The 25,610-nt window shown below is 49.7% G+C and overlaps 1 protein-coding gene across 5 annotated transcripts in view; it reads left to right on the forward strand.

Moving 5' to 3' along the window:
- The window catches only part of DIP2C (disco interacting protein 2 homolog C), a 251,485-nt gene that overhangs the window by 136,220 nt on the left and 89,655 nt on the right, over positions 1-25,610 (forward strand). For all 5 annotated transcript variants that reach the window (XR_012031074.1, XM_072825987.1, XM_072825983.1 and 2 more), the window contains 5 exons: positions 135-269; positions 2,382-2,501; positions 3,665-3,862; positions 15,355-15,446; positions 19,878-19,988. Coding sequence is in view for 4 of the 5 variants with exons in the window: in XM_072825987.1 (XP_072682088.1) it covers positions 135-269; positions 2,382-2,501; positions 3,665-3,862; positions 15,355-15,446; positions 19,878-19,988 (656 nt within the window). In the remaining variant the exon portion in view is untranslated. The remainder of the gene's footprint in view (positions 1-134; positions 270-2,381; positions 2,502-3,664; positions 3,863-15,354; positions 15,447-19,877; positions 19,989-25,610) is intronic.

Raw genomic sequence — 25,610 nt, forward strand, 5'->3', positions numbered from 1 at the left:
GTTCAGAGACCTGCTGCGGCAATTCCCCGACGCGGCGGGACGGCAGGACGTGCTTCCGTCCAGAGGCCGCGGCGCCCATGGAGCTGGCAGAGTAACCATCATGATGTTCAGGACACTGATTTGCTTCTTTACAGAGAATCACTCCGCACCTCCTGACGTGACCACCTACACCTCAGAGCACCCAATCCAGGTGGAGCGGCCGCAGGGCTCCACGACCTCGCGCACGGCGCCCAAGTATGGCAACGCGGAGCTCATGGAGACCGGCGACGGTAGGTGCCCAGCCAGTACCACACGGCGCCTGCGACCCCGCCCTGGACCCTGCACCCCACCCCACTCTGGCCCGCCCCGGCCCGCCCCAGACTGCCCCGTCCTGGACCCTGCCCCAGTCTGTCCTGGACCCCACCCCCTCTGCCCCACCTCACCCTGGACCCCACCCTGCCCTGGACCCCACCCCATCCATCCTGGACCCCACCACCTCTGCCCCATCTCATCCTGGACCCCGCCCTGCACCCTGCCCTGCCCTGGACCCCAACCTGGACCCCGCCCCTCTCTTGTCTCTCCCCGTCCTAAACCCCAACCTGGACCCTGCTCACTCTGCCCCCCCCGCCCCTCCCCTCCCCATCCCTGGATCCTACCTGGTGCAGGGTCGATGCCCCTCCTGGGCACGTTGTGGACCCGGTCGGTCACCCCCTTTACACAGCTACCCAAAAGGGGCGGCCCCGGGTCCAAAACTCAGGTTATTGGCCAAAAGTGTTTCCTTGTGGGAAAAAACATGAGCATGGTGGGAACTGAGTCCTGAGAAGCATCAGAGGCCTCCTTAGACGCCGGCGTGCTTGCTAATCCTAAGCAAATGTGGGGTCAGTGAGGAAAGGAGCGTGAAGCACTAGCACCACGGGTAGCTGCACCAGGGGTGCCCGGAGGGCCACGCAGCACAGTGGTTGGGGTAGCATTGGATCCGAGGGAACAGGGTTTGTTCTCCAAATGGGAAGAATGACCCGGGGCCATGACGCAGCAGTGGGGCCGCCCTGCCTGCCCCTTGGGGAGCCACGACCTGACCGGGACCCCCACTGCCCCAGCTCAACGCTCTGGCCACGCAGGGGACACGAGGCACGGTTTTTCTCGAAGGCGGCCACGCAACCTCGGTGTGGGCCCCCTACCCCTCCGGGCACGTGTCCCTCGTCGCTGTCAGAGCCCCGGGCCAGGTCGGCGTGCCTGCTTTCCCCAAGCTCGTGCGGCTGCGTGGACCTTCCCTGCGAGTTCCCCTCCCGTCAGCTGGTCACTGCCCCTCCTCGTCACCATTTAGCGGCCTTGTCGTCTGAGCTCTGACCCCCGGTGAAATCCCGTGTGGTCCCCGCCCTGTTCGCGCTCCAGGCAGAGCCAAGGGCCAGCGGCCTCCGGAGACCGCCTCCGTCCCTCTACTGGGGTTCGCTGCAGAAAGTGGGGCACAGACGCTCACAGCTCTGGGGCTGTGTGATCACAAGAAAATAATCGACATCCCGATCTCAGAGTGCCCGTAGAGCCTTCAGAGGCCACCTATGAAAATGGTTTTTTTTTGATAGAAAAGCATCCTTGAGCTCCGTTACATTGGGCCCAAAGCAGAGTCTGTTGCTCTGACCTGTCAGCGGAGGCGGCGGCCCCCGAAGGGCCCTGCCCGCTGCAGCCTCCAGAGCCGGCATGGCCGGGAGCAGGTGTTGGAGCGCCTCTCCGCGGAGCGACATCCCTAGAGAGCCACACTGTCCCCCGAGGACGTTGGCTCCCTGGTGCTCCGGGGACTCGTTAGTTTGGGTGGTTTAAAAATGTCAGACCTCTCAGTTTCTTTTCAACAACCATGTCACATACTCAATTTTCAAGATGATCATTCGTTGTTATGAGTATGAAGTACATTACGAAGTGGAATTTCATCTTACGTGTGAACGTGTGCCACGTGCCGGTGATCTGTGTGACGCAGAATGTTGAATTTAGAGCTTTTAAGTTGCTCTCCTGGCTGCCTTGCCTGTGGACTCGGGGGTGGGACAGAGTCACGGGGTGGGGGCATCTGTACCGTGAGAGGACGGGACGGGCCTGCAGGGACCCCCAGCGTCCCCCTGAACCTGATGTGTCGGCAGCCTGCCCTGGCCCCGATGGGGAGACAGACTCGGGGAGGCCTCCCTGCCATGTGGGCTCGGTGACCCATCAGAGCAGGGACGGGGTCGGTGAGTGAGGAGGGCCAGGTCGGGCGGGCCCAGCCTGAGGTCAGCCTCCCCCCGCCGCCGTGGTGACCACCCGGATGAGCCCCTGCCTGAGGCTCCTGGGTGGCGCTTGGAGGCCCCTCGATGTGGGGCTGCGCACGCGTGTTTAGCAGGTGAGGTGTGGCGGCTCATGTGTCCATGCTTCTTTTCCAGGGGTGCCAGTGAGTAGCCGCGTGTCAGCAAAAATTCAGCAGCTTGTCAACACCCTCAAGCGACCGAAGCGGCCGCCGTTGAGGGAGTTCTTTGTGGATGACTTTGAAGAACTGCTGGAAGGTGACCGGGCCCTTTGCCGCCCCATTATTCCCGGGTCCACGTGATACCACACACCGTCGTGGCGGGCCCGATAGGCCAGGTCACCCGTCAGGGCAGCAATCTTGGCATCCCCTGAAGACGGGAACCTACCCGGAGACCGTGGGTCCTGCCCTCCAGGGCCGCTGCGGATGGGCTGTGTGCTGGCCGGCCATGTAGATACCAGAGCAGGCGTGTGGGGCCTCCATCCCGGGGGCAGAAGTACAGGGAAGCCCAGGAAACCGTGCTCAGGGCGACCTGCATGCTCCGAGGGGCGCAGAGTGAGTGTGGCTGGCTCCCGTCCTGCCCCTCTGGACAGACGCAGGAGCCCCTGCGTGTGAACCGAGTCAGAACAGGATCCTGCTGCTCACGTCACACCCAAGCCCTTTATTCTCTTGTTTGTACAAGTAAGACTGGCTGGCTCCCTGGCCCACAGAGGAGAGCGTCACTCACAAACTGTGAGGGAGAGGAACCTTTTCCAGACGTGAGCAGCGGTCTTTCCAACTCGAGTTGGGAAGATTTTGTACTGCGTCCTGGGGCATGTATTGTTTTACACGAGAATGTGCTCTTGCTGGTTGTTCGTGGTACTTGCTGCAAATTCAAATTGATGTGTCCGTGGGCACAGGCAACCTGATTAGCAGGATGTGAGCTCTGGAGTCCAGAATCACTCGCGTGTATTGATAACTGGTATTTTATTTTATTTTTTAAGATTTTGTTTATTCCTGAGAGACACAGAGGCAGAGAGACACAGGCAGAGGGAGAAGCAGGCTCCCTGCAGGGAGCCCAATGTGGGACTCGATCCCAGGACGCCCGGGTCACACCCTGAGCTGAAGGCAGCTGCTCCACCGCTGAGGCGCCCAGGGGCCCCAATCAGTATTCTAAGCAGAGATGTTGCTGCCCCAGACTCTAGGCACGTTGAAATACGTGATGCATTTGTCAGTTGACAAACCCTGCCCCGATGTTGTCTTGTAAAGTGCAAGTGATGAGGCCACCATGTAGGTCCTGGCTCTGGTTCTAGGAAAGCGCAGGTGCGCGATTTCTGTCCACTAGTAAACTTGTGTAAGAGTCTTACTTTCTGTAAAAAGAATTAAAAAGTGTGCTAACATGGATGTGGTTTTTTTTTAAACTTTGTGTCCATGTGTATTTAGTGCAACAACCAGATCCGAACCAGCCGAAGCCAGAGGGGGCGCAGATGTTGGCCATGCGCGGGGAGCAGCTGGGCGTGGTTACCAACTGGCCACCGTCGTTGGAGGCCGCGTTGCAGCGGTGGGGGACCATCTCCCCGAAGGCCCCGTGCTTGACCACGATGGACACCAACGGGAAGCCCCTGTACATCCTCACCTATGGTAATTCTCTGCACTTCCTTCACCTTCCACGGCGGCCACTACTGTGCGGGCTCGCTGCCTCCCACGGATTTATGTGTCTGGTGCAGACACAAAAAGGGCCCAAGAGGAGATGTTTTAGGGGAGGTGCTTGGTGTGAACATGAGAAGTTGTTCCTTGTTAGTGCTCCCTGAGGAAATCGGAGGTGGGGCAGGAAACCAGTGGGCGAGTCTAAGTCTTGAAAGTCGTGCCTTCCGGGAGGATGGGTCAAGAAATGGCGTCTGAACTCGTGGACATGGATCCCTCGGGAAAGACAGTCTCTCTCCAAAGTGATCCTGGGAAGAGGTGGGAGGCACAGGCTTGTCTCTGGTGCTTGATTCCGTGCGATCGCTGCCATGTGTGAACTGTGGGGGTAGCTCGCTGGGCCCGGGAGGAAGCACGTGGTCGAGTGGTTTGCAGAGAATCCAGCCAGTAAGTCAAAGACCGAAGCGGCTTCTGTCGTGCCTGCACGTGTGACATTAGATGAGCTTTGTGTGCATTTCAGGTTTGTTTCCATGTCAGTGGCACGCTGGCACGGCAGCAGGAAAGACGCTTCTGCGGTGGCGGTCGGGGTCAGGAAGCTGGTGGCACACCCAGGGATGCGGGGCCCGGCCTTAGGGGGATGGGGCCCCGGGGGTACCAGCCACAGACTCAGTCATGACCCCTGCACCCCGCACGGAGATGGGCTTGAGGTTCAGGAGCATACATCTCATGGCTTCATCATTCTAGGACATTTTGGGGTAATTTTAAAGAAAGATTTTGTTTGTTTGGTTTTCTTGTGGGGAAAAACATCACTGTGGTGGGAACTGAGTCCTGAGAAGAAGCAGAGGCCTCCTTAGACGCCGGTGTGCTGCTAACCTGTAACAAATGGGGGGTCAGCAAGGAAACGAGCATCTGAGGGAGGGAAAGCGTGCATGAGTGGAGGGAGGGGCAGAGGGGGAGGCAGGCATCCCGCAGAGCAGGAGCCCAACACGGGGCTGCATCCCAGGCCCTGGACCACGACCTGAGCTGAAGGCAGACGCCTCCCCGACAGCCCCCCGGGCGCCCCATCTTTGGGTGATTCTAAGTGGGTACAGAGCACTTCGGCTCCGTGAGGCAAGAGCTGGTCCTTGCGTTGTGCTCTGTCGAGGTAGGCTTTACTCAGGTGCCAGAGTCGTGAGCGTCCCCTCCGGCCGGGGGCAGCCTTAGAGCTGGCGCGGTTGCATGGCTGCTCCTCCGCAGACTGTTCGGTGGGGCTCACCTGCCGCCTGCGGGAGCTCTAGTGCCTGCCCGCGTGCACACTCACCTGTCCGCCCACAACGCTCGGCGGGGCGCGGGGGGCACAGACCGCAGCCCGGCTCCCTGCCTTCAAGGCAGGAGACCGAAGACGAGCCCTGATACCCGGCTGAGGGCCTGCGTCAGCCGCCGTCCCCTGAGGAGCGAGGACGTGCCCTTCTGCGGGGTGATGACGAGCAGAGCTGTGGGGGGCACACCGAAGGCCTCTGGACACGTGGTCATGCGTGTGCCCAGGCACCACCAGCCCCGCGCTCCGTCTCTGCGTCTGCTCCGTCTCTGCGTCTGCTCCACTGCGCCAGGCACATGCTGTGGGCCGTCTCGGCATTCACCGTGAGAGGCCAGAAGCGGTGGCTTCCCCACTGGCGACAGTGGGTCACCGGGGCGTGAGGGACGGTGCTGGCCGCTGCGAGGGAGGAGGACTGTGGGAGCTGCTCTACATGTACAGACTCTAAGTACATGAACCTCGAACCATTGGGTGTCGCGGAGAAGACGCACAGGTGGGAACCCTCCCCACACCACGTGTCTCGCTCCAGCGGACCGAGCAGCCCATTGTCGGCTGCATGGGTCCCCTCAGCTGTCAAGCGTAGCTTCCCCCAGATCCGGGTCGGCACACTCGCAGCCGGGCAAGTCTGGGACGGCTGAGGGAAGCCGCGTGGCAGGCGGAGGTTGTCGCAGCCCCGGGGACGGCCTTCTGGCCGCCACGCACCAGGGCAGCGACCTTGCACCCCGAGCCCCAGGCATCCCGCCACCTTCAGTAACCGTCAGTCCTGCTGAGGAACCGCTTTCCTGGCCTCGAGTCCCTGCTTCCCCCGCCCTGGAGGCCGCCTGCGGGTTCCCTGTCCTTGGCCGCGTGCGCCATCACCACGGTGTCTGTGTCTGTCTCCCCCGCCCCCGGGCTTTCTCTGCGGTCGGGGACTTGCCTTGGCTCCAGGTACCCCCAGCACCAGCCGCGGGAGCTCACAGAGCACTGGGAAGCCCGTGTCGCTGCTTCTGTGCTGTGCGCCGTGCACGGGGCGCATTCTCGGGCTGCGGCCGCCGTGTGCCCGCGTCCTGGCCCTGGGCCGCGTACCTGGTGCCTGCATCTGCCTCCTTGTCCTGCAGGCTCGCGCCACCGCGGAGTCTCCGTAGCTGTGTTCGCAGGTCGGACCCAGGTAAGCTCGCCATGAGCTGATGGGACGTCGTGTCCGATTCCCACCTTTCAAGTGGACAGTAGAGCGTTACTATTACCTAGCGTTCCCCGCAGTCGGCAAGAGCTGGTCCTCGCGTTGTGCTCTGTCGAGGTAGGCTTTACTCAGGTGCCAGAGTCGTGAGCGTCCCCTCCGGCCGGGGGCAGCCTTGGAGCTGGCGCGGTTGCATGGCTGCTCCTCCGCGGACTGCGTGACATCTTGCGACTTAAACCTGGAGGTTCGTGCCTCCCCCCCCCGACGCCCCAGGCTGGTCTCTGTGTCTGCAAGCTGGCTTTCCGGAGGCTACAAATAAGTGAGGTCCTGCGTCCTGGTTTCCTCTTTGGCTCTGCGTGATGCCTTCACGTCGACCATCTCTCACACGTGCCAACACTGCAGTCCTTAGGTGGCGGATACTCAGGGGACGCACGCACCGCGCGTCGTCTCTATCCATCCGTATCCATGGATGGACATGTGGGCTGCGTCCGTGTCCCAGCTGCTGTGAATAGTGCTGCAGCGGACACAGGGCAGGTATCTTTTAGGTTAGTGTTTCTGTTTGCTTCACATAAATCTCCAGAAGCAGAACTGCGGGGTCGTAGGGCAGCTTAGTTCCAACCTCCCGAGGTCCCTCCACACTGTTCCCCGTGGTGGCCGCACCAGCCTTTGCTCCTGTCAGCCGTGCACGGGGGCTCCCGTCTCCGCGTCCTCGCCGACACCTGTGGTTTCCCATCCTGTAGACGCCGGCCGTCCTGACACGTGTGAGGTGATATCTCTGATTCTGATTTAATCTCTGTGATGATGAGTGATGCCGGCATCTCTTCACATGTCTGTTGGCCATCGGGATGTCGTCTTTGGAAGAACGTCTATTCAATTCCTCTGTCCCTTTTTAAATCAGGTTGTGTTTTTGCTATTGAATATTTTCTTTTGCTATTGAGTTGAATATAAAATAAAATATATTTAATTTTTTTAAAGATTTTATTTATTTGACAGAGAGGAAGTGAGAGAGCACGAGCTGACGAGGAGGGGCAGTGGGAGAGGCAGACTCTGTGCTGAGCAGGGAGCCTGATGTGGGGCTGGATCTCAGGACCCTGAGATCATGACCTGAGCCAAAGGCAGACGCTCCACTGAGCGAGCCCCCCAGGCACCCTCTTTATGTATTTTTTATATTAACCCCTTACTGGGGAGATGATATGCAGACATCTCTAATTTGCCTTTTCATGGTGTTGATGGTTTCCTCTGCCTTTTAGTTTAATGTGCTCCCACTTGTTGGTTGGTGCTTTTGGTCTCAGACCCAAAAATCATCCCTGAGACTAATGTTGAGGAGCTTAGCATCTTTGCTTTCTTCTCGGAGTTTTATGGTTTCAAGCCTCATGTTCACATTTTTCATGTTCATTTTTAAGTGTGGTCTGAGATAGTGGGTTGGCTGCATATGGCTGCCCAGTTTTCTCACGGCCATTTATTTGCATTGAAGGGACTCCCACGCCCATGTGTGTCCTTGCCATCTTAGCTGACCGGATGAGAACGGGCCAAGTTCTGGGCTCTCCGGTCCACTGATCTCTCTGTTCACTGCCAAAGCCACACCACTTTCATTCCCTTAGTTTTATGATGTAGTTCAAAATCAGGGAGCCGGGTGCCCCTAGCCTTGCTCTTCTTACTCAAGACTTCTTTGGCTTTTGGGGGTCTTGTGGTTCAGTACAATTGTTAGGATTCTTTGTTCTAATTCTGTGAAAAATGCCATAGGAATTTTGATGGGGATTGCACTGAATCTGTAGATTCCTTGGGAACTATGACCGTGGAATGTCTTCACATTCATTCCTGTCTTCCTCAGTTTCTTTCATCAATGTCTTATAATCTTCAGTGTACAGATCTTTCACCACCTTGGTTAAAATCACTCGTAGGTATTTTATTCTTTTTAATGCAACTATAAATATTTTCTTAATTTCTCTGATAGTTTACTGTTAGTGTATAGAAATGCAATCAATTTTTGTATATTGGTTTTGCAGTCTGCAGCTTTACTGAATTCATTGATTAATTCTAACAGTTTGGGTCTTTTGTGGGTCTGTTTTGGCAGCATCTTTAGGGTTTCCTGTATATAAAATTATGTAATCCTCAAATAGAGACAGTTTTACTTTTTCCTTTCCACTTGGATATCCTTAATGTCTTTTTCTTGCCTAATTACTCTGGCTGGGACTTCCAATACTGTCTTGAATAAAAGTGGTGAGACTGGGCATCCTTGTCTTGCTCCTGGTTTCAGAGAATATTAGCTGTGGGTTTGTAATCTATGGACTTATAATGCTGAAGTATGTTCCTTCTATATTCACTTTATTGAGAGTTTCTCATCAAAAAAAAAGATGTTGAATTTCGTCAAATGTTTTTCCTCTATGTATGGACATAGGGTTTTTATTCTTTGTTTTGTAAACGTGATGTGTCCTGTTAATTTGTCAATATTGGACCATCCGCGTGTCCCTGGAATAAATCCCACTCAATCATGTCATGTGATCCTTTAAATGCACTGTTGAATTCAGTTTGCTAGGGTTCTGTTGAAGTGTGCATCTATATTTATCAAGAATATGAGCCTGTATTTTTGTGGTGTCCTTGTCTGGTTTTGGGATCAGGGTAATGCTGGCTTCCTAAAATGAGCTTGGATTCACTCCCTTTTCTTTGTTGGAAGAGTTGGAGGATAGGTATTAACTCTTGGACTGTTCGGTAGAATTCACTAGGAAAGCCTTCTGTTTGTAGGGAGGTTTGTAGTTACTGATTAAATCTCCTCACTGGTAATTATTCTGTTCAGATTTTATGTTTCCTCCTGATAGTTGTTGGAAGATTTTATATCCCTGGGATGTTTCATTTCTTCCAGCTTGTTCAGTGTGCTGGCACAGATCTAACAGTTCGTGCCGACCTCTTGGAATCCCTTGCATTTCTGTGGTGTTGGTCGTAACTTCTCTTTCGTTTCTGATCCTGAGTCTACTCTCCTTTTTTCTTGGTGAGGCTACCTCAAGTTTGCTCTTTTCCAAGGACCCACTTTTGGTTTTGTTGATCTTTTCTGTTGTCTTTTCAGTCTCTCTCATTTGGTTGCTCTGATCTTTGTTACTTGCTTCCTTCTATTAACTTGGGCTGCATTCCTTCCTTTCCTAGATCCTCGAGGCATAAGATAGGTGATTTCTTGGAGATGTTTCTTGTTTCCAGAGGCAGGTCTCTATTGCCACGTACCTCCATCTTAGGTCCACTTATGCTGCAAATGGTACATTTTGATATATTGTATTTCTGTTTTCATTTCTCTAAAGATGTTTTTAAAAATTTCTTTGTTTTCTTTCTTTACCCACTGATTGTTTCGTAGCATGTTGTTTAATCTCCATGTATTTGTGAATTTTTTGGTTTTCTTCTAAAATTGATTTCTGGTTTGTTGCCACTGTGGGTCAGAAACGATGCTTGATATGGTTTCAGTCTTCTCAGACTTACTGAGACTTGTTTTGTGGCCTAATGTGCGATCTGGAGAACGTTCCAAATCCCCTTGAGAAGAATGTGCACTCTGTTGCTTAGGATGGCACATTCTACATAAATTAACTCCATCTGGTCTCATGTGTTGTTCAAGGCTCCTGTCTCCTTACTGATTTTCCGTCTGGATGATTTATCCATTGATGGAAGGTGGTAAAGTTCTCTACTATGATTGCATTGCTGTTAATTTCTCCCTTTAGAGCTATTAATATTTGATTTATATATGTAGGTGCTCCTATGCTGGGTACATAAATATTTACAAATGTTATACCTTCTCAGTGGACTGATCCCTTTATCATTATGTGATTCCCCACATTGTGTTTATTACAGTCTTTGTTGTGAAGTGTGTGTTGTCTGTTACCAGTGTTGCTGCCCCAGCTTTTTGTCCCATTTGCATGGGATATCTTTCTGCGTCCCTTCACTTTCATCTCTTTGTGTCCTTACAACCACGAGTCTCTCATAGGCAGCATATTAATCTTGCTTTTCCCCGTTGACCCACTCTGTGTCTTTTGTTCAGAGAATTCAGTCCTTCTACATTGGAAGTAATTATTAATAAGTAGGTACTTATGGGCATTTTGGTCATTGTTTTCTGGCTGTTATGGTAGGGCCACTCTGTTCCTTTTTTCTTCTTTTCCTTTGTAATTTGACAACTTTCTTTACCGTTACACTTAGATTTCTTTCTCTTCATATTTTGTGGATCCACTAGAGGTGTTTGTTTGGTGGTTACCATGACACTTACATATAACAGCTTATTTTTATAACAGTCTATTTTAAGTTCATAACAACGTATGTTCCAGCACATTCTAAACCTGTACATTTTCACTGCCCCCGCCCACATTTATGTTCTCAGTGCCACATTTTACATCTTTTTATCTTGTGTACCCCTATCTATGACTTTTGTCCTCTGACCTATATACTGGCTTTATACAGTCCACCACCTTTCCTGTATATTTATCTTCACTAATGGGTTTATACTTTCATGTGTCTTCTTGTTACTAATCAGTGTCCTCTTTTCAGCTTCAAGAAGTCCCTTTAACGTTTCTCCTAAGTGCAGTTTGGTGGTGATGACGTCCACTAACCTTTGCTTATAGGAAATGCTCTTTCTGTCCTTCCACTTAGAATGATCACTTTCCCAGTAACTTTTCCTGGTTGGAATTTTTTTCTTCCTCCTTATAAATCAGTGAAGAACTGTTGTATCTCCTTTCACTTAAGTCAGCAACTTTTTGTTTTTCTCCTTGAAAAACATTAAATGTATTTCTAGTATTTTGCTGAAAGTGTGTTGCCCATTTCAAGCTCTTCATTGTAAACTGGCTTTTATATGAATGTACGATGACAGCAAAGTTAATATTCCAAACTGAGAATGAAGTTGAAAATTTAACAAAACATATAATGGGTGCTAATCGTTTGAATGTAACTGATCTATTCTTGTGCAGTGCATTGAATCTTTCAATTACAACAAATTGATTGTTTATTTAACTATCATTCCCCAATATTGTTCATATTTAAAGAGATTTGAAAACACAAAGTATTTGCTTTTTTTTTTTAGAAGAAAATCATTGAGTCATTTCTAATAGCTAGTGACTTTTTTAAAAAGATATACTTATTTATTTTAGAGAGAGAGAGAGAGTACGAGCACGAGCCAGGCAAGGGGCAGAGGGAGAGGGAGAGAGAGTCCCAAGCAGACTCCCTGCTGAGTGTGGTACCCAACCCAGGGCACGATCCCATGACCCTTGAGATCATGGCCTGAGCTGAAATCAAGAGTTGGATGCTAAACTAACTGAACCACCAAGTGCCCCTAGCTAGTGACTATATTTGTGGAAAATATATGATCACCCAGCAAAATACCAAATACTTGTAAGGTAGCCAGCCTTTGGGGCTGCAGTGTTGAGAACGAGCTCTAGAAGAGGGTGGAGGGGCAGACAAAACCTTCCTAAGTGTGATTGTGTGCTTTTTATAGATTGCCTAGGACATTAATGAAACAAAGAAGCATGTGTTGAACATATAATGTAAAGCAGGAATGCACTAGGACTTGGAGAAATAAAGATATCAAACATTTTCTTTGTCCCCTAATCACAAAGAGGGAGACAAGTTGGTAAGTCTTATGGTAGATAAACAGTAACCCTAATTTGGACTGCTGCAAAATCCAAAGTGAAATAAAACAAATTTGGCTTTTTTTCATTCAAAACAAATGTTACAAGCAAAAAATTTCTTTTTTTTTTTAGCAAAAAAATTCTAAATTTAGCTTCTACATTTAAAATAGGAAAAAGATTAAAGCAGTGATTTTAATTTATGGGAAAGTTAAAGTTGCTCCTATTGCTATGATCACATTAACATAACATCGCACACCTTGCCGGCTTCAGAAGGCTGCAGAAGCTCACACCGTGAGAGACCTTTATGTGTCTCTGAGCTCAGGTTAGATTTCAGAATCCTTGTATTCCATTTCAAGCTGTGTCCCCACATGGGTCCCACGGAGGGAGCATCTCACGCTGGGCTGGGGTTGGGGGCGGGGATGGGAAGGGTACAGGTTCTTCAAAGCTGGCCATTCTTCTGGTTCAACACTGGTAAAGCAATCAATATGATTGATCATATCAGCAAGAGAAAAAACAAGAACCTTATGATCCTCTCAATAGATGCAGAGAAAGCATTTGACAAAATACAGCATCCATTCCTGATCAAAACTCTTGAAAGTATAAGGATAGAGGGAACATTTCTCAGCATCTTAAAAGCCATCTACAAAAAGCCCACAGCAAATATCATTCTCAATGGGGAAACACTGGGACCCTTTCCCCTAAGATCAGGAACAAGACAGGGATGTCCACTCTCACTACTGCTATTCAGCATAGTACTAGAAGTCCTAGCCTCAGCAATCAGACAACAAAAAGAAATAAAAGGCATTCAAATTGGCAAAGAAGAAGTCAAACTTTCCCTCTTCACAGATGACATGATACTCTACATAGAAAACCCAAAAGACTCCACCCCAAGATTGCTAGAACTCTCATACAGCAATTCGGCAGTGTGGCAGGATACAAAATCAATGCCCAGAAATCAGTGGCATTTGTATGCACTAACAGTGAGACTGAAGAAAGTGAAATTAAGGAGTCAATCCCATTTAAAATTGCACCCAAAAGTATAAGATACCTAGGAATAAACCTAATCAAAGAGATAAAGGATTGTACCCTAAAAACTACAGAACACTTCTGAAAGACATTGAGGAAGACACAAAGAGATGGAAAAATATTCCATGCTCATGGATTGGAAGAATTAATATTGTGAAAATGTTAGTGCTACCCGGGGCAGTTTACACATTTAATGCAATCCCTATCAAAATACCATGGACTTTCTTCAGAGAGTTGGAACAAATCATCTTAAGATTTGTGTGGAATCAGAAAAGACCCCAAATAGCCAGGGGAATATTAAAAAAGAAAACCATAGCTGGGGGCGTCACAATGCCAGATTTCAGGTTGTACTACAAAGCTGTGGTCATCAAGACAGTGTGGTCCTGGCACAAAAACAGACACATAGATCAATGGAACAGAATAGAGAACCCAGAAGTGGACCCTGAACTTTATGGTCAACTAATATTCGACAAAACAGGAAAGACTAACCACTGGAAAAAAGACAGTCTCTTCAATAAATGGTGCTGGGAAAATTGAACATCCACGTGCAGAAGAATGAAACTAGACCACTCTCTTGCACCAGACACAAAGATAAACTCAAAATGGATGAAAGATCTAAATGTTAGACAAGATTCCATCAAAATCCTAGAGGACAACACAGGCAACACCCTTCTTGAACTTGGCCACAGCACCTTCTTGCAAGATACATCCATGAAGGCAAGAGAAACAAAAGTAAAAATGAATTATTGGGACTTCATCAAGAGAAAAAGCTTCTGCGCAGCAAAAGAAACAGTCAACAAAACTACAAGACAACCTACAGAATGGGAGAAGATATTTGCAAATGACATATCAGTTAAAGGACTAGTATCCAAGATCTATAAAGAACTTATAAACTCAACAGCAAAAAACAATCCAATCATGAAATGGGCAGAAGATGTGAACAGAAATCTCACAGAGGAAGACATAGACATGGCCAACAAGCCCATGAGAAAATGCTCCGCATCACTGGCCATCAGGGAAATACAAATCAAAACCACAATGAGATACCACCTCACACCAGTGAGAATGGGACAATTAACAAGGCAGGAAACCACAAATGTTGGAGAGGATGCGGAGAAAAGGGAACCCTCTTACACTGTTGGTGGGAATGTGAACTGGTGCAGCCACTCTGGAAAACTGTGTGGAGGTTCCTCAAAGAGTTAAAAATAGACCTGCCCTACGACCCAGTAATTGCACTGCTGGGGATTGACCCCAAAGATACAGATGCAGTGAAACGCCGGGACACCAGCACCCCGATGTTTCTAGCAGCAATGTCCACAATAGCCAAACTGTGGAAGGAGCCTTGGTGTCCATCGAAAGATGAAGGGATAAAGAAACTGTGGTCTAATGTATACAATGGAATATTCCTCAGCCATTTGAAACAACAAATACCCACCATTTGCTTTGACGTGGATGGAACTGGAGAGTATTATGCTGAGTAAAATAAGTCAATCGGAGAAGGACAAACATCATATGGTCTCATTCATTTGGGGAATATAAAAACTAGTGAAAGGGAATAAAGGGAAAGGAGAGAAAATGGGTGAAAATATCAGTGAGAAAAAAAAAAAAAAAGAAAATATCAGTGAGGGTGACAAAACATGAGAGACACCTAACTCTGGGAAACGAACAAGGGGTGGTAGAAAGGGAGGTAGGCGGGGGTTGGGGTGACTGGGTGACGGGCACTGAGGGGGGCACTTGGGAGAATGAGCACTGGGTGTTATGCTCTATGTTGGCAAATTGAACTCCAATAAAAATTTTTTTTTTTTAAAAAAGCTGGCCATTCTTCCTGATGTAGTTTTTAAAATCCTGTTACCGATCCTGCCTTGTGCTCTTTTTTTCCCCAGAGTTCAAAAGTTTAGTTCAGAATACTTACCACCATCTTTAACTCTCAGCATTCTTCTCCAAAAATCCTAAGTCCCCGAGGCTAGGAAGATTTGATGCTGAGGACTCAGGACTTGGAGAGGGAGGGGGACCAGGCTCCACTGTGTGTCCCCAGGACCCTTTGCATTCATTGCAGTCACTTGAGCCAGGACCCCACTAACAGGTGAATCAGCAGTAATGCGCTCTTGCAATGATCCCTGCCCTACTTCACTCCCTTGAAATCTTCCCCTGGAACTTCTGTGATGATAAGTTTTCTGTGGCTTTGCTGTAGCTACTTTACATACCGAGAGTATTTGTATCAGAACCTTATTCCAGCATTGAGGCTTCTCAGATTTTATGAATCTGAGTTACTGGCTCTTATTTTTCTTCTTGCTTCCAGAGACTGAGGATAACTTGAAGGCTTACAATGAACTAGTTCTCTCTATATATATAACTTCATGTGTATGTTGATATGTAACTGGAAATGCATGTGTCCACTTACTTGTGTCTTTGTCGTTTCTGTTGATAGGCAAACTGTGGACAAGAAGTATGAAGGTTGCTTACAACATTCTGCATAAATTAGGTACAAAGCAAGAGCCTATGGTACGACCTGGAGACCGGGTAAGTCTCTTGACGTTACTACACCCGCAAATGCTTCATCCTGCATGACACAGACACCTGCAGTCGGACATTCCGAGTTCAGTGTCTCTTACCGTGAACACACTAACTCAGGCTTTGTTACATTAGCTGTGAGTCGGGATGCATGACACAAGGTGTCGTGAGCCTTCACAACTCCGTGAGCTACGCTGTAGCACTTCTCACGTTAAGAGCAAAAACCATAAAACTCTTAGAATAAACCTGGGGGGAAGCTTCATAACAGAATTTGGCAGTGATTTCTTAGATGACACCAAAACACAGGCCACGAAAATAAAAACATGAATCGGATTTCATGACAGTAACTTGAGGGTGCCACAGGACGCTATCGAGGGTGAAAGGCAGCATAGAGGATGGGAGAAAATGTGTTTACAGAGCCTGTATCTGGTACGAGATTAGTCTCCAGAATATTTAAAAAAAAAAAAAAAACCTACAAGTCAGCAACAACCAAAAAAAAAAAAAAGAGGATTAAAAAATGGGCAGAGGACTTGAATAGACATTTCTCCAGGGAAGTTCGGCAGATGGCCAGTAAGACCTGAAAAGATGCCTCGGGACCAGGTACCTTTCAACCACACTGAGACACCGCACCGGTTAGGCTGGTGAGGACGGAGAAATGGGAACTTCATGCTGCCGGCAGCAACCGACCCTGGTGCAGCCACTGAGGCAAACAGGACGGACAGTGGTGCGTGCCCCAGCAGTCACTACGGAATTACCTCCTGACCCGGCAATCTACACGTCTACACTGGTTCTCAGGGCAGCGTCATTCACAGAACCAGAAGGGGGTGTAACCCCAGCGTCCGTGCACAGATGAGCGGGTGAGCAATGCGGTGGCGGTGTACGCACCGGATGGCCCTGCAGTCTTAGAGAGGAAATAGTTTCTGGCGCCATTAACCATGGAGGGGCTCGAGGGTTTTATGCTACGTGAGGTGAAGCGGCCACCAGGGAGGAATATACGAGGTTCGGAGAGGGGAGGGGCAGAGGGGAGGGGAGGATAGGGGACCCAGGCTTCAGCTGAGGAACGCGATACCCCAGGGCTGGTTCTGGACGGCGAGGCTGCTCAGCGGGGCGGATGTCCTTGGTGCCGCCAAGCTGTTGAGATGGTCAGCTTTGTGTTTACTACAATAGAAAGTCCATTGTAGAGTGACATCTCCCTTCGCTCTGATTTGGCGACAGTCTTGAATGGCTTTGTTAAACGTCCTGGTGCACCGTGGCCTCCAGAGCCGCTAAGTTCTCCTACAGTAACGATGGCAAAGTGAAGCACCTCTGTTCAGCTCAGATGTTAGTAGGAATTGTGATAGAAATGATAGAAACTATGTAGGGAGGTTTTTCAGCAAAGGCTGACTTGAATTGTGTGAAGGGAACTACTTCCCTAAGTTACCCTAAACATCATTCACGTGGTTTGTACCTGGCATGTGCACATAGGTACTTTTACTAAATAAATATACATGATGATAGTAGTCAGTTGATCATAACCTTCTATTGCAATAAACAGAATTTTTTACCCTCTCAAAATGACTTTTGAATAAAATAATTTTCCCCAGGATAATGAGCGTTCAGTCTTTGACATAAACCTTTATAGACATTTTTCACGTGGGTGACCTTATTAACATAGTTTGGGCTTTTAAGAAGGCATTTATGTGCCTCCACTGAATGGGGTTTGAGATGTGTAGCGGGAGCTTCAGAAGGTACAGAGGTGCGCAATGTGGAGCCTGCCTTCTAGGAGCTGGAGGTACTAAAACGTGCACACATTATTGATAATTAGCTTTTGTATAAATTGGAACATGATGAAGGTCTCAGAAGTGGTGAGAGCCTGAGATGCACTGTCGGGGGGGGGGGGCGGACAGAGCTTCCTCATTTGGGAGGAGCACGTGCGCCCCGAGGAGTCTCTTGTGAGCTATGGGCCAGCGGCCGACTGGCGTTGAGAAAGAGCCAGGGCACGCAGAGAAGGGGGTATCGCTCTAAGGAGCACGACCCTCATGGACGCTGGGGTGGCCTACGCCTCCTGCCAGGTGGGTGCCTCCACGCCCTGGGTGGGGGTTAGGTCCAGACCCATGTCAGAAATATGCGGAGAATTATGTGGAGGGGAGCTGTGTTGTGCACGGCTCAGGAATCACCGCGGAGGCACCAGTAAGACAGACGTGTGACTGGTTCTGACGTGGAAGGAAGACATCATACAAGCACAGACTTCCTTTCCTGAAGCTGCAAAACAATAGCAAACACTTTGTTCTTATTCTGAGTCTTCAGGTGTTTGACCCTTTCTGTCCACCACTTTGATGATGTCAGGAGCAGAATCATGCACGAATTTATATTCAGCTCTTACTGCCTTCACATTGGCACATGCCATCCCGTCCTATTGCCACAGCCCTGCGGGGCGTCCCTAACGCGGCGTCACGAGTGGGGCCGCGCGGACAGAGCGGGGCAGTTCTGGATCTCAGGTCCGGGTGAGCCTCCACCAGCAGCGCCGGGCCGGCAGCCAGCCCCGGGCTCGGAGGCAGACGGGCTGGTCCGCAGCGTCCCCGCCGTGCTGTCGGGTGTCGGACCTGGAACAGACGCTGGGGGAAGCCAGCGAGTCTGTACTGACCTGATCCCACAGGAACAGGGGCAGCCCTCCGCTCCGGGTGGAAGTTCGGCATCTTCCGTGATTTGACTGCAGTTTGGATGACTCCCTGTCACGTGTGGGTGCTTCAGGGAAGGAGATCTGGGCAGCGGCTCGCTGCGAGCCTCCAAGTACTTACCTGATGGCAGCTTTGCCAGATCCAGGTCTACACACGCGCTGTGGACGCGGCTGCCGTTGACACAACACATCTCGGGCTATTCTAAACCTCAGGTGGTTCTTTACAATAACTGCTGTGGTTCATACACACAGACGTACAAGTAAATCCTCGGCTCCTCTGGAGGATCCTGCTCGTGGCTGCCTGGCCTCTGGCTGGGACGGAATAAGGATTAGCACAACCGTACATACTCCTCAGGCTCTCTCAAGCACGGTCCCTCAGAATGGCCTTTCCTGGCCTGAGGGGTGACTGATCTATGACTCGCTGACTTCAGTCAACCACAGGAATGCCGTTTAGAAAGAAAACCTTCATTTAATCCCAAGCTTAATTTGTTTCCACCCGCCGTCCAACGAGGCCAAGTTTAAGATGCGGCACGTCCTGTCCTCAGGTGCCATCTGAATCCATTCGTGCCTGTTTGTTTATTGAAATAGGGAGATAGAGTCCTACTCACTGTCCATGGCAAAACTAATAACGTCTAGTAGGACGGTATTCGAGAAAAAACTGGTAAAGTTCCTGAGTGAGGCAACGCAGAAGTGACCTGTGCACATTAAGTCATGGGAGCCGCGAGCTCCTGAGCACACGGCGACCTTGTCCAGGGCCGCGGGGAGGGAGCGCGCAGACACCGGACGGCTGCGCATCACCCAAGGACAGAACGTGAGGCCGCTCCCCGAGGGGCCGCAGTAGGGCCAGCGAGTTGGGGCGCATTGATGAGCCGGCCCGCAACCCCAGGGAGCCCCACGTGAGCCACACCGGGTGACCTGCTTGTAGGCAGTAGGCGCCCACATACAGGGAAGTTCTGACAAATTTGCATAACACGTTAAATGTGGCAATAAAAATAATTCACGTGAAGCCTTTGCATAACTCGGAGTTAATGCTGTCAGATGTGTTTAAATTCATCCTGGTTTTAGGGCGCGTGTGGAAACAGGTGAGTAGGCAAGGGGCAGGAGAGCTTGACGCAGGGGCACAGTTCATGCCATCCTCCGGAAGACTCGTTCATCACGAAAATGCCCTCGGGGCTGTCGGGAGACATCCTAAAAGTCACGTGATCCGTGGGACCCTAGATTGACCCAGCTTTTATAGCCCGTGCTTACTGGGCGCTTCGTCCCCGAGGCCCCTGGGAGGCCATGGGCGGAGGGGGAGCAGATGTCCCTGACGCCCTCCAAGGGGCCGCGGGTGTCACCCTGTGCCAGGCTCGCCTGGCCCTCCCCGCCCCCTCAGGTGCCCTTGCCTACAACACTGGGATGCGGGGAGGCAAACGAAGCTCAGGGGCAGGGCGTCCCGTGGGGTCAGGCGAGGTCAGGCTGGGGGCCGCGTGGACACACGAGGAGGCGCCCGCGGAGCACGTGCGCACGGCCGTGGCTCACGGATGCGTGAGGGTGCACGACAGGACGCATGCCGACCGCCTGGGTGGCTGTGCCCTGGGCAGGGTCTCGGGGGACCGGCCGCGACGTGGCTGGCTTCGAACGTCAAAGGGAAGTACGTGAAATTGGTTAAAATACATCTGCCCCAAAAGAGCCAGTGGCGCGCCTGCCGTGCAGGCTCTGCCCTCGCTGCCCTCGCTGGGAACGGCCTGCTGCGTGGGTTGCACCCCCTCGGTCCTGGGGCTGACCCCTGTGTGTGCCCGCAGGTGGCGCTGGTGTTCCCCAACAACGACCCCGCTGCCTCCATGGTGGCGTTCTACGGCTGCCTGCTGGCCGAGGTGGTCCCCGTGCCCATCGAAGTGCCGCTCACGAGAAAGGTAAGGAGCGATGCAGCCCACAGGTCGGGTGCCCGGGCTTGGGAAGCCTCGGCGGCTGCGTGTGGCCCAACAGGCTCGGGGTGTTGCGGGTTCTGGGGCTCCGTTGGCGTTGGCCGGACGGGCAGGGGCACAGTTGCTGAGGGCCCGGCGGCTACTCAGGTGCAGCCTCTGTGCCCCGGTACTGCGCCGACGGCCGTGCCAGGCGGTGGCGCAGGAAGGTGCCGAGCTCACCCCCCCCCCCCCCCCCCCCCCGCCGCCGGTCACCCCACGCCAAGCGCTACTCCGGAAGGATTCCCTCCCGGGAAAGGCCCGAGAACTGGCTGAGCAGCTCCCTCGTGTAAGGGGAGGGGGCAGGAGAGGCAGAGGCGCCCGCTGGCCCAACGGCCCACACGTGGCAGGGATCTCAGAGATTAGGAGCATTCTCCCGGGGTGAGGGGTCCACGCCCAAAGTCAGGTACTCCAGCTTGGAGCCTGCGTCCGACTGTGAGCCCCCAAAACATGGGGCTTGTACCCAGCACACCCATGGAGCTCATACTCAACTCACTCGCCCCAGGGCCCCATGCAGCAGGAACGGCTCGAAAGGGGATTACGCTGTGTGTGAAGAACCCCTTTGCTAATCTTAGAGCGTCTCCCAGGGGCAGGGGCCTGTGGGGACTGTGGGGACAGAGGCACTGACAAGCGCCGCTTTTGTGCTTTGCTTCTACTTTGCCACTGCTGCTCTGCTGAAGCCACGGACTGTGCCCCAGCCCCCGTTCACTCCCGCTGCGGCGCTGGAGCCAGTGGGCACGCCACAGCCCCACTCTCCTGCCGCCTTGCTAAAGCCGGCAGGTGCCCACAGACCGCACAGGGAACACCCATGCATGCCTGGCTCTGGTAGCCAGGGGGCTTGCATACCTGGGCCCCACAGGACCCTACCACTTGGAGAGAGTTCTTGACAGATGGCTATGCAGGGCACGCACAGGCAGCACACAAAACATGCCCAGTGTGTATGTGATGAAAGCCTATTCACTTGTCCTGGGGCTGCAGCCTGAGGCACAGGCTTCGGGTTTCCCACACATTTGGAGATGACGGAGGTGCTCTCAGGGAACACAGATGAGGGCCAACTTTGCCCTCTCCCTTAATCTTGGTACAGCTCACTGGCACCTCCCAGACGGGACTTACACACTCATCTGGAGCCCTGATGTTTGTAACTCTAGCCCAGGAGACACCTCCAGACGTCCTGGTGTGGAGGCCAGTAGGGTTTATGATTGTGGTCCCGCAGGACTGTATATATCTGCATACATTGAAAGCTGCCAGAGAGCCTGGCTCCAGTCAGACTGAAACTTGGTGCTTGGTGGGATTCCTCCCTTTGGAACACAGAGGCATCTTGGCACACCCTCAACAATGGGAATGTGTCTGGAATAAATCTGGCTGCTTAGACAATCAGAGAAGTTCAAGAGACAAGCAAGGGCAGGACTGCATGAGAAGGTTCATCACCTACACAGACCACTCCTTCTAGCCTGGGAGAGGTGGCTGCTCCACTTAATACAGAGAATCAGGGCAGCCCAGGTGGCTCAGCGGTTTAGCTCTGCCTTCAGCCTAGGGCGTGATCCTGCAGACCCAGGATCGAGTCCCATGTCGGGCTCCCTGCATGGAGCCTGCTTCTCCCTCTGCCTGTGTCTCTGCCTCTCTCTGTTTCTCTCTCTCTCTCATGAACAAATACAATCTTAAAAAAAAAAATACAGAGAGTCAAACAAAACGAAGAAACAAAGGAATCTGTTCAAGAATAAGGAACAAGATGAAACCTTAGTGAAGTGGAAATAAATAATTTACCTGATAAGTAATTCAAAGTAAGGGTCACAGAGACACTCACTGAACTGCAGAGAAGAATGGATAAACACAGAACTTCAACATGGAAAGAGAAAACAGAAGGGAATGCCAAACAGAAGTCCCAGAGCTTTAGGAATATTACAACTGAACTGAAGGATGCCCTGGGAAGTTCCCACTGGATGAAGCAGAAGAAAGTGTCAACAATCAAGAAGACCGCACAGTAGACCTCACACAGAGCAGCAAAAGGAAACAAAGACAATTTAAGTTTTAATCTGTCAGACATCAGGTGGAACAGCGTTCACATTAGGAAGTCTCAGAAGGAGAGGAGAGGAAAGAAAGGGGCAGAAAGTGTAAGTGAAGAAATAATAGTAGAAACATCCCTAACCTACGGAAAGAAACAGACATCCAGGTCCAGGGAGCCTGGAGAGCTGACAATAGGATGAACCCAAAGAGTTCACAGCAAGACACATTATAGTTAAAATGTCAAACATTAATGAGCGAATGATTCTGAAAAGTGGCAGGAGAAAAACAACTTGCTACATACATACAAGGAAATCACTAAGACGATCAGCAGATTTTTCAGCAGACACCTTGCAGGCCAGGAGGGAGCCACAGGGTATATTCCATATGCTGAAAAGAGCGTAGAGTATCCACCAAGGATACTCTGGCCAGCAGGGCTGTCATTCAGAATTCAGGAGCGTTAGTTTTCCAGACAAGCACAACCTGATGGAGTTCATCGCCACTAAACAGGCCGTTTGAGAAATGTTAAGGACTTCTGTAAACTAAAAAGACAGGGCATTGATTTGTAACAATAAAATAAATGCGAGTGTAAACCTCACTGGTAAAGGTCGATGTAAAGTAAAGGTAATGGATTACTTATAGAACTGGAATAAAAAGACAAAAACAGTAAAAATCATGAAAATTACAGTACTTAGGGGATACACAAAGTAAAATGATGTACTATGAAAATATTAAGTATGGGAGGGCAGGTAAAAACTCAGAATATGTTTAAACTTAAGTTGCTATCAAATTAAAGTAGGCTGAGTATATCTATCTATCTATCTATCTATCTATATATATATATACACATACACGTAACACACACACGTACACGTATTAAATGTACATGTGCGCGTGTCTACAGGCTGTTCTATGTGAGCCTTATGGTGACCAAAAAGCAAACACCTCTGGTAGAGACAAAAATGAAAGGGAAAGGAATCTAAGTGTAACACTAAAGAAAGCCATTAATCACAAAGGAAAAAAGGAAGGAAAGAAGAGAAAAGCCCTACTGAAAAAAAGCAGAAAACAATAAACAAAACAGCAATAGGTATCTACTTATCAATAATTGCTTCAAATGTAGAATGACTAAATTCTCTAATCAAAAGACATAGAGTGAGTCAATGGGAAAAAAAGCAAGAGCAATCTGTGCTGCCTATGAGAGACTTCAGATGTAAGGACACACAGACGCTGAAAGCGAAGGGAGGCAGAAAGGTATTCCTGGACGTGGAGATGAAAGAGTAGCTGTAGTTACATCAGACAAGGTAGACTTCACAACAGACTATTAATGGGAGACAGAGGGGGATTACATAACGATAACGGGATCAGTCCACAGAGAAGACATGACATTTGTAAACATTTATGTACCCAGCACAGGAGCACCTGCACATATACACAAATAGTAGTAGATCTAAGGGGAGAAATGCCATACAGCAGGAGTAGGGGTCCTACACCAATGGTTAATTTATGTGGAACGCTCCATCCATAAGCAACAGATGCACATTCTTCTCAAGGGCATTTGGAATGTTCTCCAGGATAGACCCCATGTTAGGCCACAAAGCAAGTCCCAGTAAATTTAAGAAGAGTGAAATGACATCAAGCATCTTTTCTGGCTCACAGTGGTATGAAACTAGAAATCACTTACATGAAGACAATTAGAAATATGGGGAGATTAAGCAACATACTACTGAGCAACCCAGTGGATCCAACCCAGTGGATTTTCCAGGGAAATCAAAGGAAAAGCGAGAAAAACAGCTTGAGACTAATTTAAACAAAAATAGAACATACGAAATCTATAAATTCAGCAGCAGTGGTTCTAATTGTGAGCCTCAAGGAACTAGAAAAAGAGCAAATGAAGCCCAGAGTTAGTAGAATAAAGGAACAAAGATCATTGTGGGAATAAATGAAACAGAGACCATAGAGAATATAGGGGGGAAAATCAGTGATACCAAGAAGCTGGTTCTTTCAAAAGATAAGAAAGAGTAGTGGGACTTTTAGCTAGACTCGGCAGGAGAACAAGAACAGGACTCAGATATCAGAAATGAAACAGTTACAGCCACAGAAAGACAAAGAGCTATAGGAGACTACTAAGAACTATATGCCAACTACTTAGACCCCTTGAATTAGATAAATTCCTATATACATGCACTCTTCCAATGCTGAATGATGAAGAAGTAGACTATCTGAATACCGGTCAGTAGTAAGGAGATTGATTAAAAACCTCCAGCAAACAGAAGTCTAGACCAGATGTCTTCACTGGTGAATTTCACCAAACATTCAAAAAGATGTAATATCCATCCTTCTCAAACCCTTCCAAAATATTGAGAGGAAGGGAAGCTTCCAAACTCCTGTTACGAGGCAGCATTACTGTGATACCAATAGCAGACAAGGATGCCATAAGAAAATAAAATTACAGGCCAATATCCCTGATGAACTTAGATGCAGAAATCCTCAACAAAATACTAGCAAATGGAATTCAATAATACATTAAAAGGACCATATTCCATTATTTAGTGGGATTTATTTCATTTATTTCAGGGATGCACGGGTAGGCCAACGTTCATGAATCAGTCAATGTGATACACTACATTAACAACATGAAGGATAATCATATGCTCATGGATGCAGAAAAAACATTCACAACATTCAAATGTTATTTTTTAAGTTTTTATTTAAATTCCAACTAGTTAACATGCAGAGTTATATTACTTTCAGGTGTGCAGTATAGTGATTTAACAATTCCATACGACGTCGGTACTTACAAAGCAAGTACACTCCTTAATCCCCATCACCTAACTCCTCCTACCCCCAAACCCCTCCCCTCTGATAACCATCAGTTCTCTATAGTGAAGAGGCCATTTCTTGGTTCGCCTTTTTCTTTTCCTTCTTTGCTCATTTGTTGTGTTTCTTAAATTCTATGTATGATTGAAATTGCATGGTACTTGTCTTTCTCTGACTTACTACACTTAGCATCATACTCTCTAGCTCCATTCATGTCATTGCAAATGGCAAGACTTCATTCTTTTTGATGACTGAGCAACATCCCAGTGGGTGTGTGTGTGTGAGACACACACACACACACACACACACACACACACACCACATCTTCTTTATCCATTTATCAGTCGATGGACATTTGGGCTGTTTCCATAAGTTGGCTTTTGTGGATAATGCATGTATACCTTTTAATTAGTATTTTTGTATCTTTGAGGGGTAAATATTTAATAGTGCAGTCGCTGGGTCATAGGTAGCTCTATTTTAATTTGTTGAGGACCCTCCACACTGTTCTCCAGAGTGGCTGCACCAGTGTGTGTTCCCACCAGCAGCGCATGAGGGCTCCCCTTTCTCCACATCCTCCCAACACCTGTTGTTTCCTGTGTTGTTGATGTTAGCCATTCTGACAGGTGTGAGGTGATAGCTCATTGCGGTTTTGATCTGCGTTTCCCTGATGATGAGTGATGCGGAGCATCTTTTCATGGGTCATTGACCATCTGTATGTCCTCTTTGGAGAAATGTCTATTTGTCAGCATTCATTGT

The sequence above is a fragment of the Canis lupus genome, chromosome 5 (genome assembly GCF_048164855.1).
Source record: "Canis lupus baileyi chromosome 5, mCanLup2.hap1, whole genome shotgun sequence".
In the NCBI taxonomy this organism is placed as follows: Eukaryota; Metazoa; Chordata; class Mammalia; order Carnivora; family Canidae; genus Canis; species Canis lupus.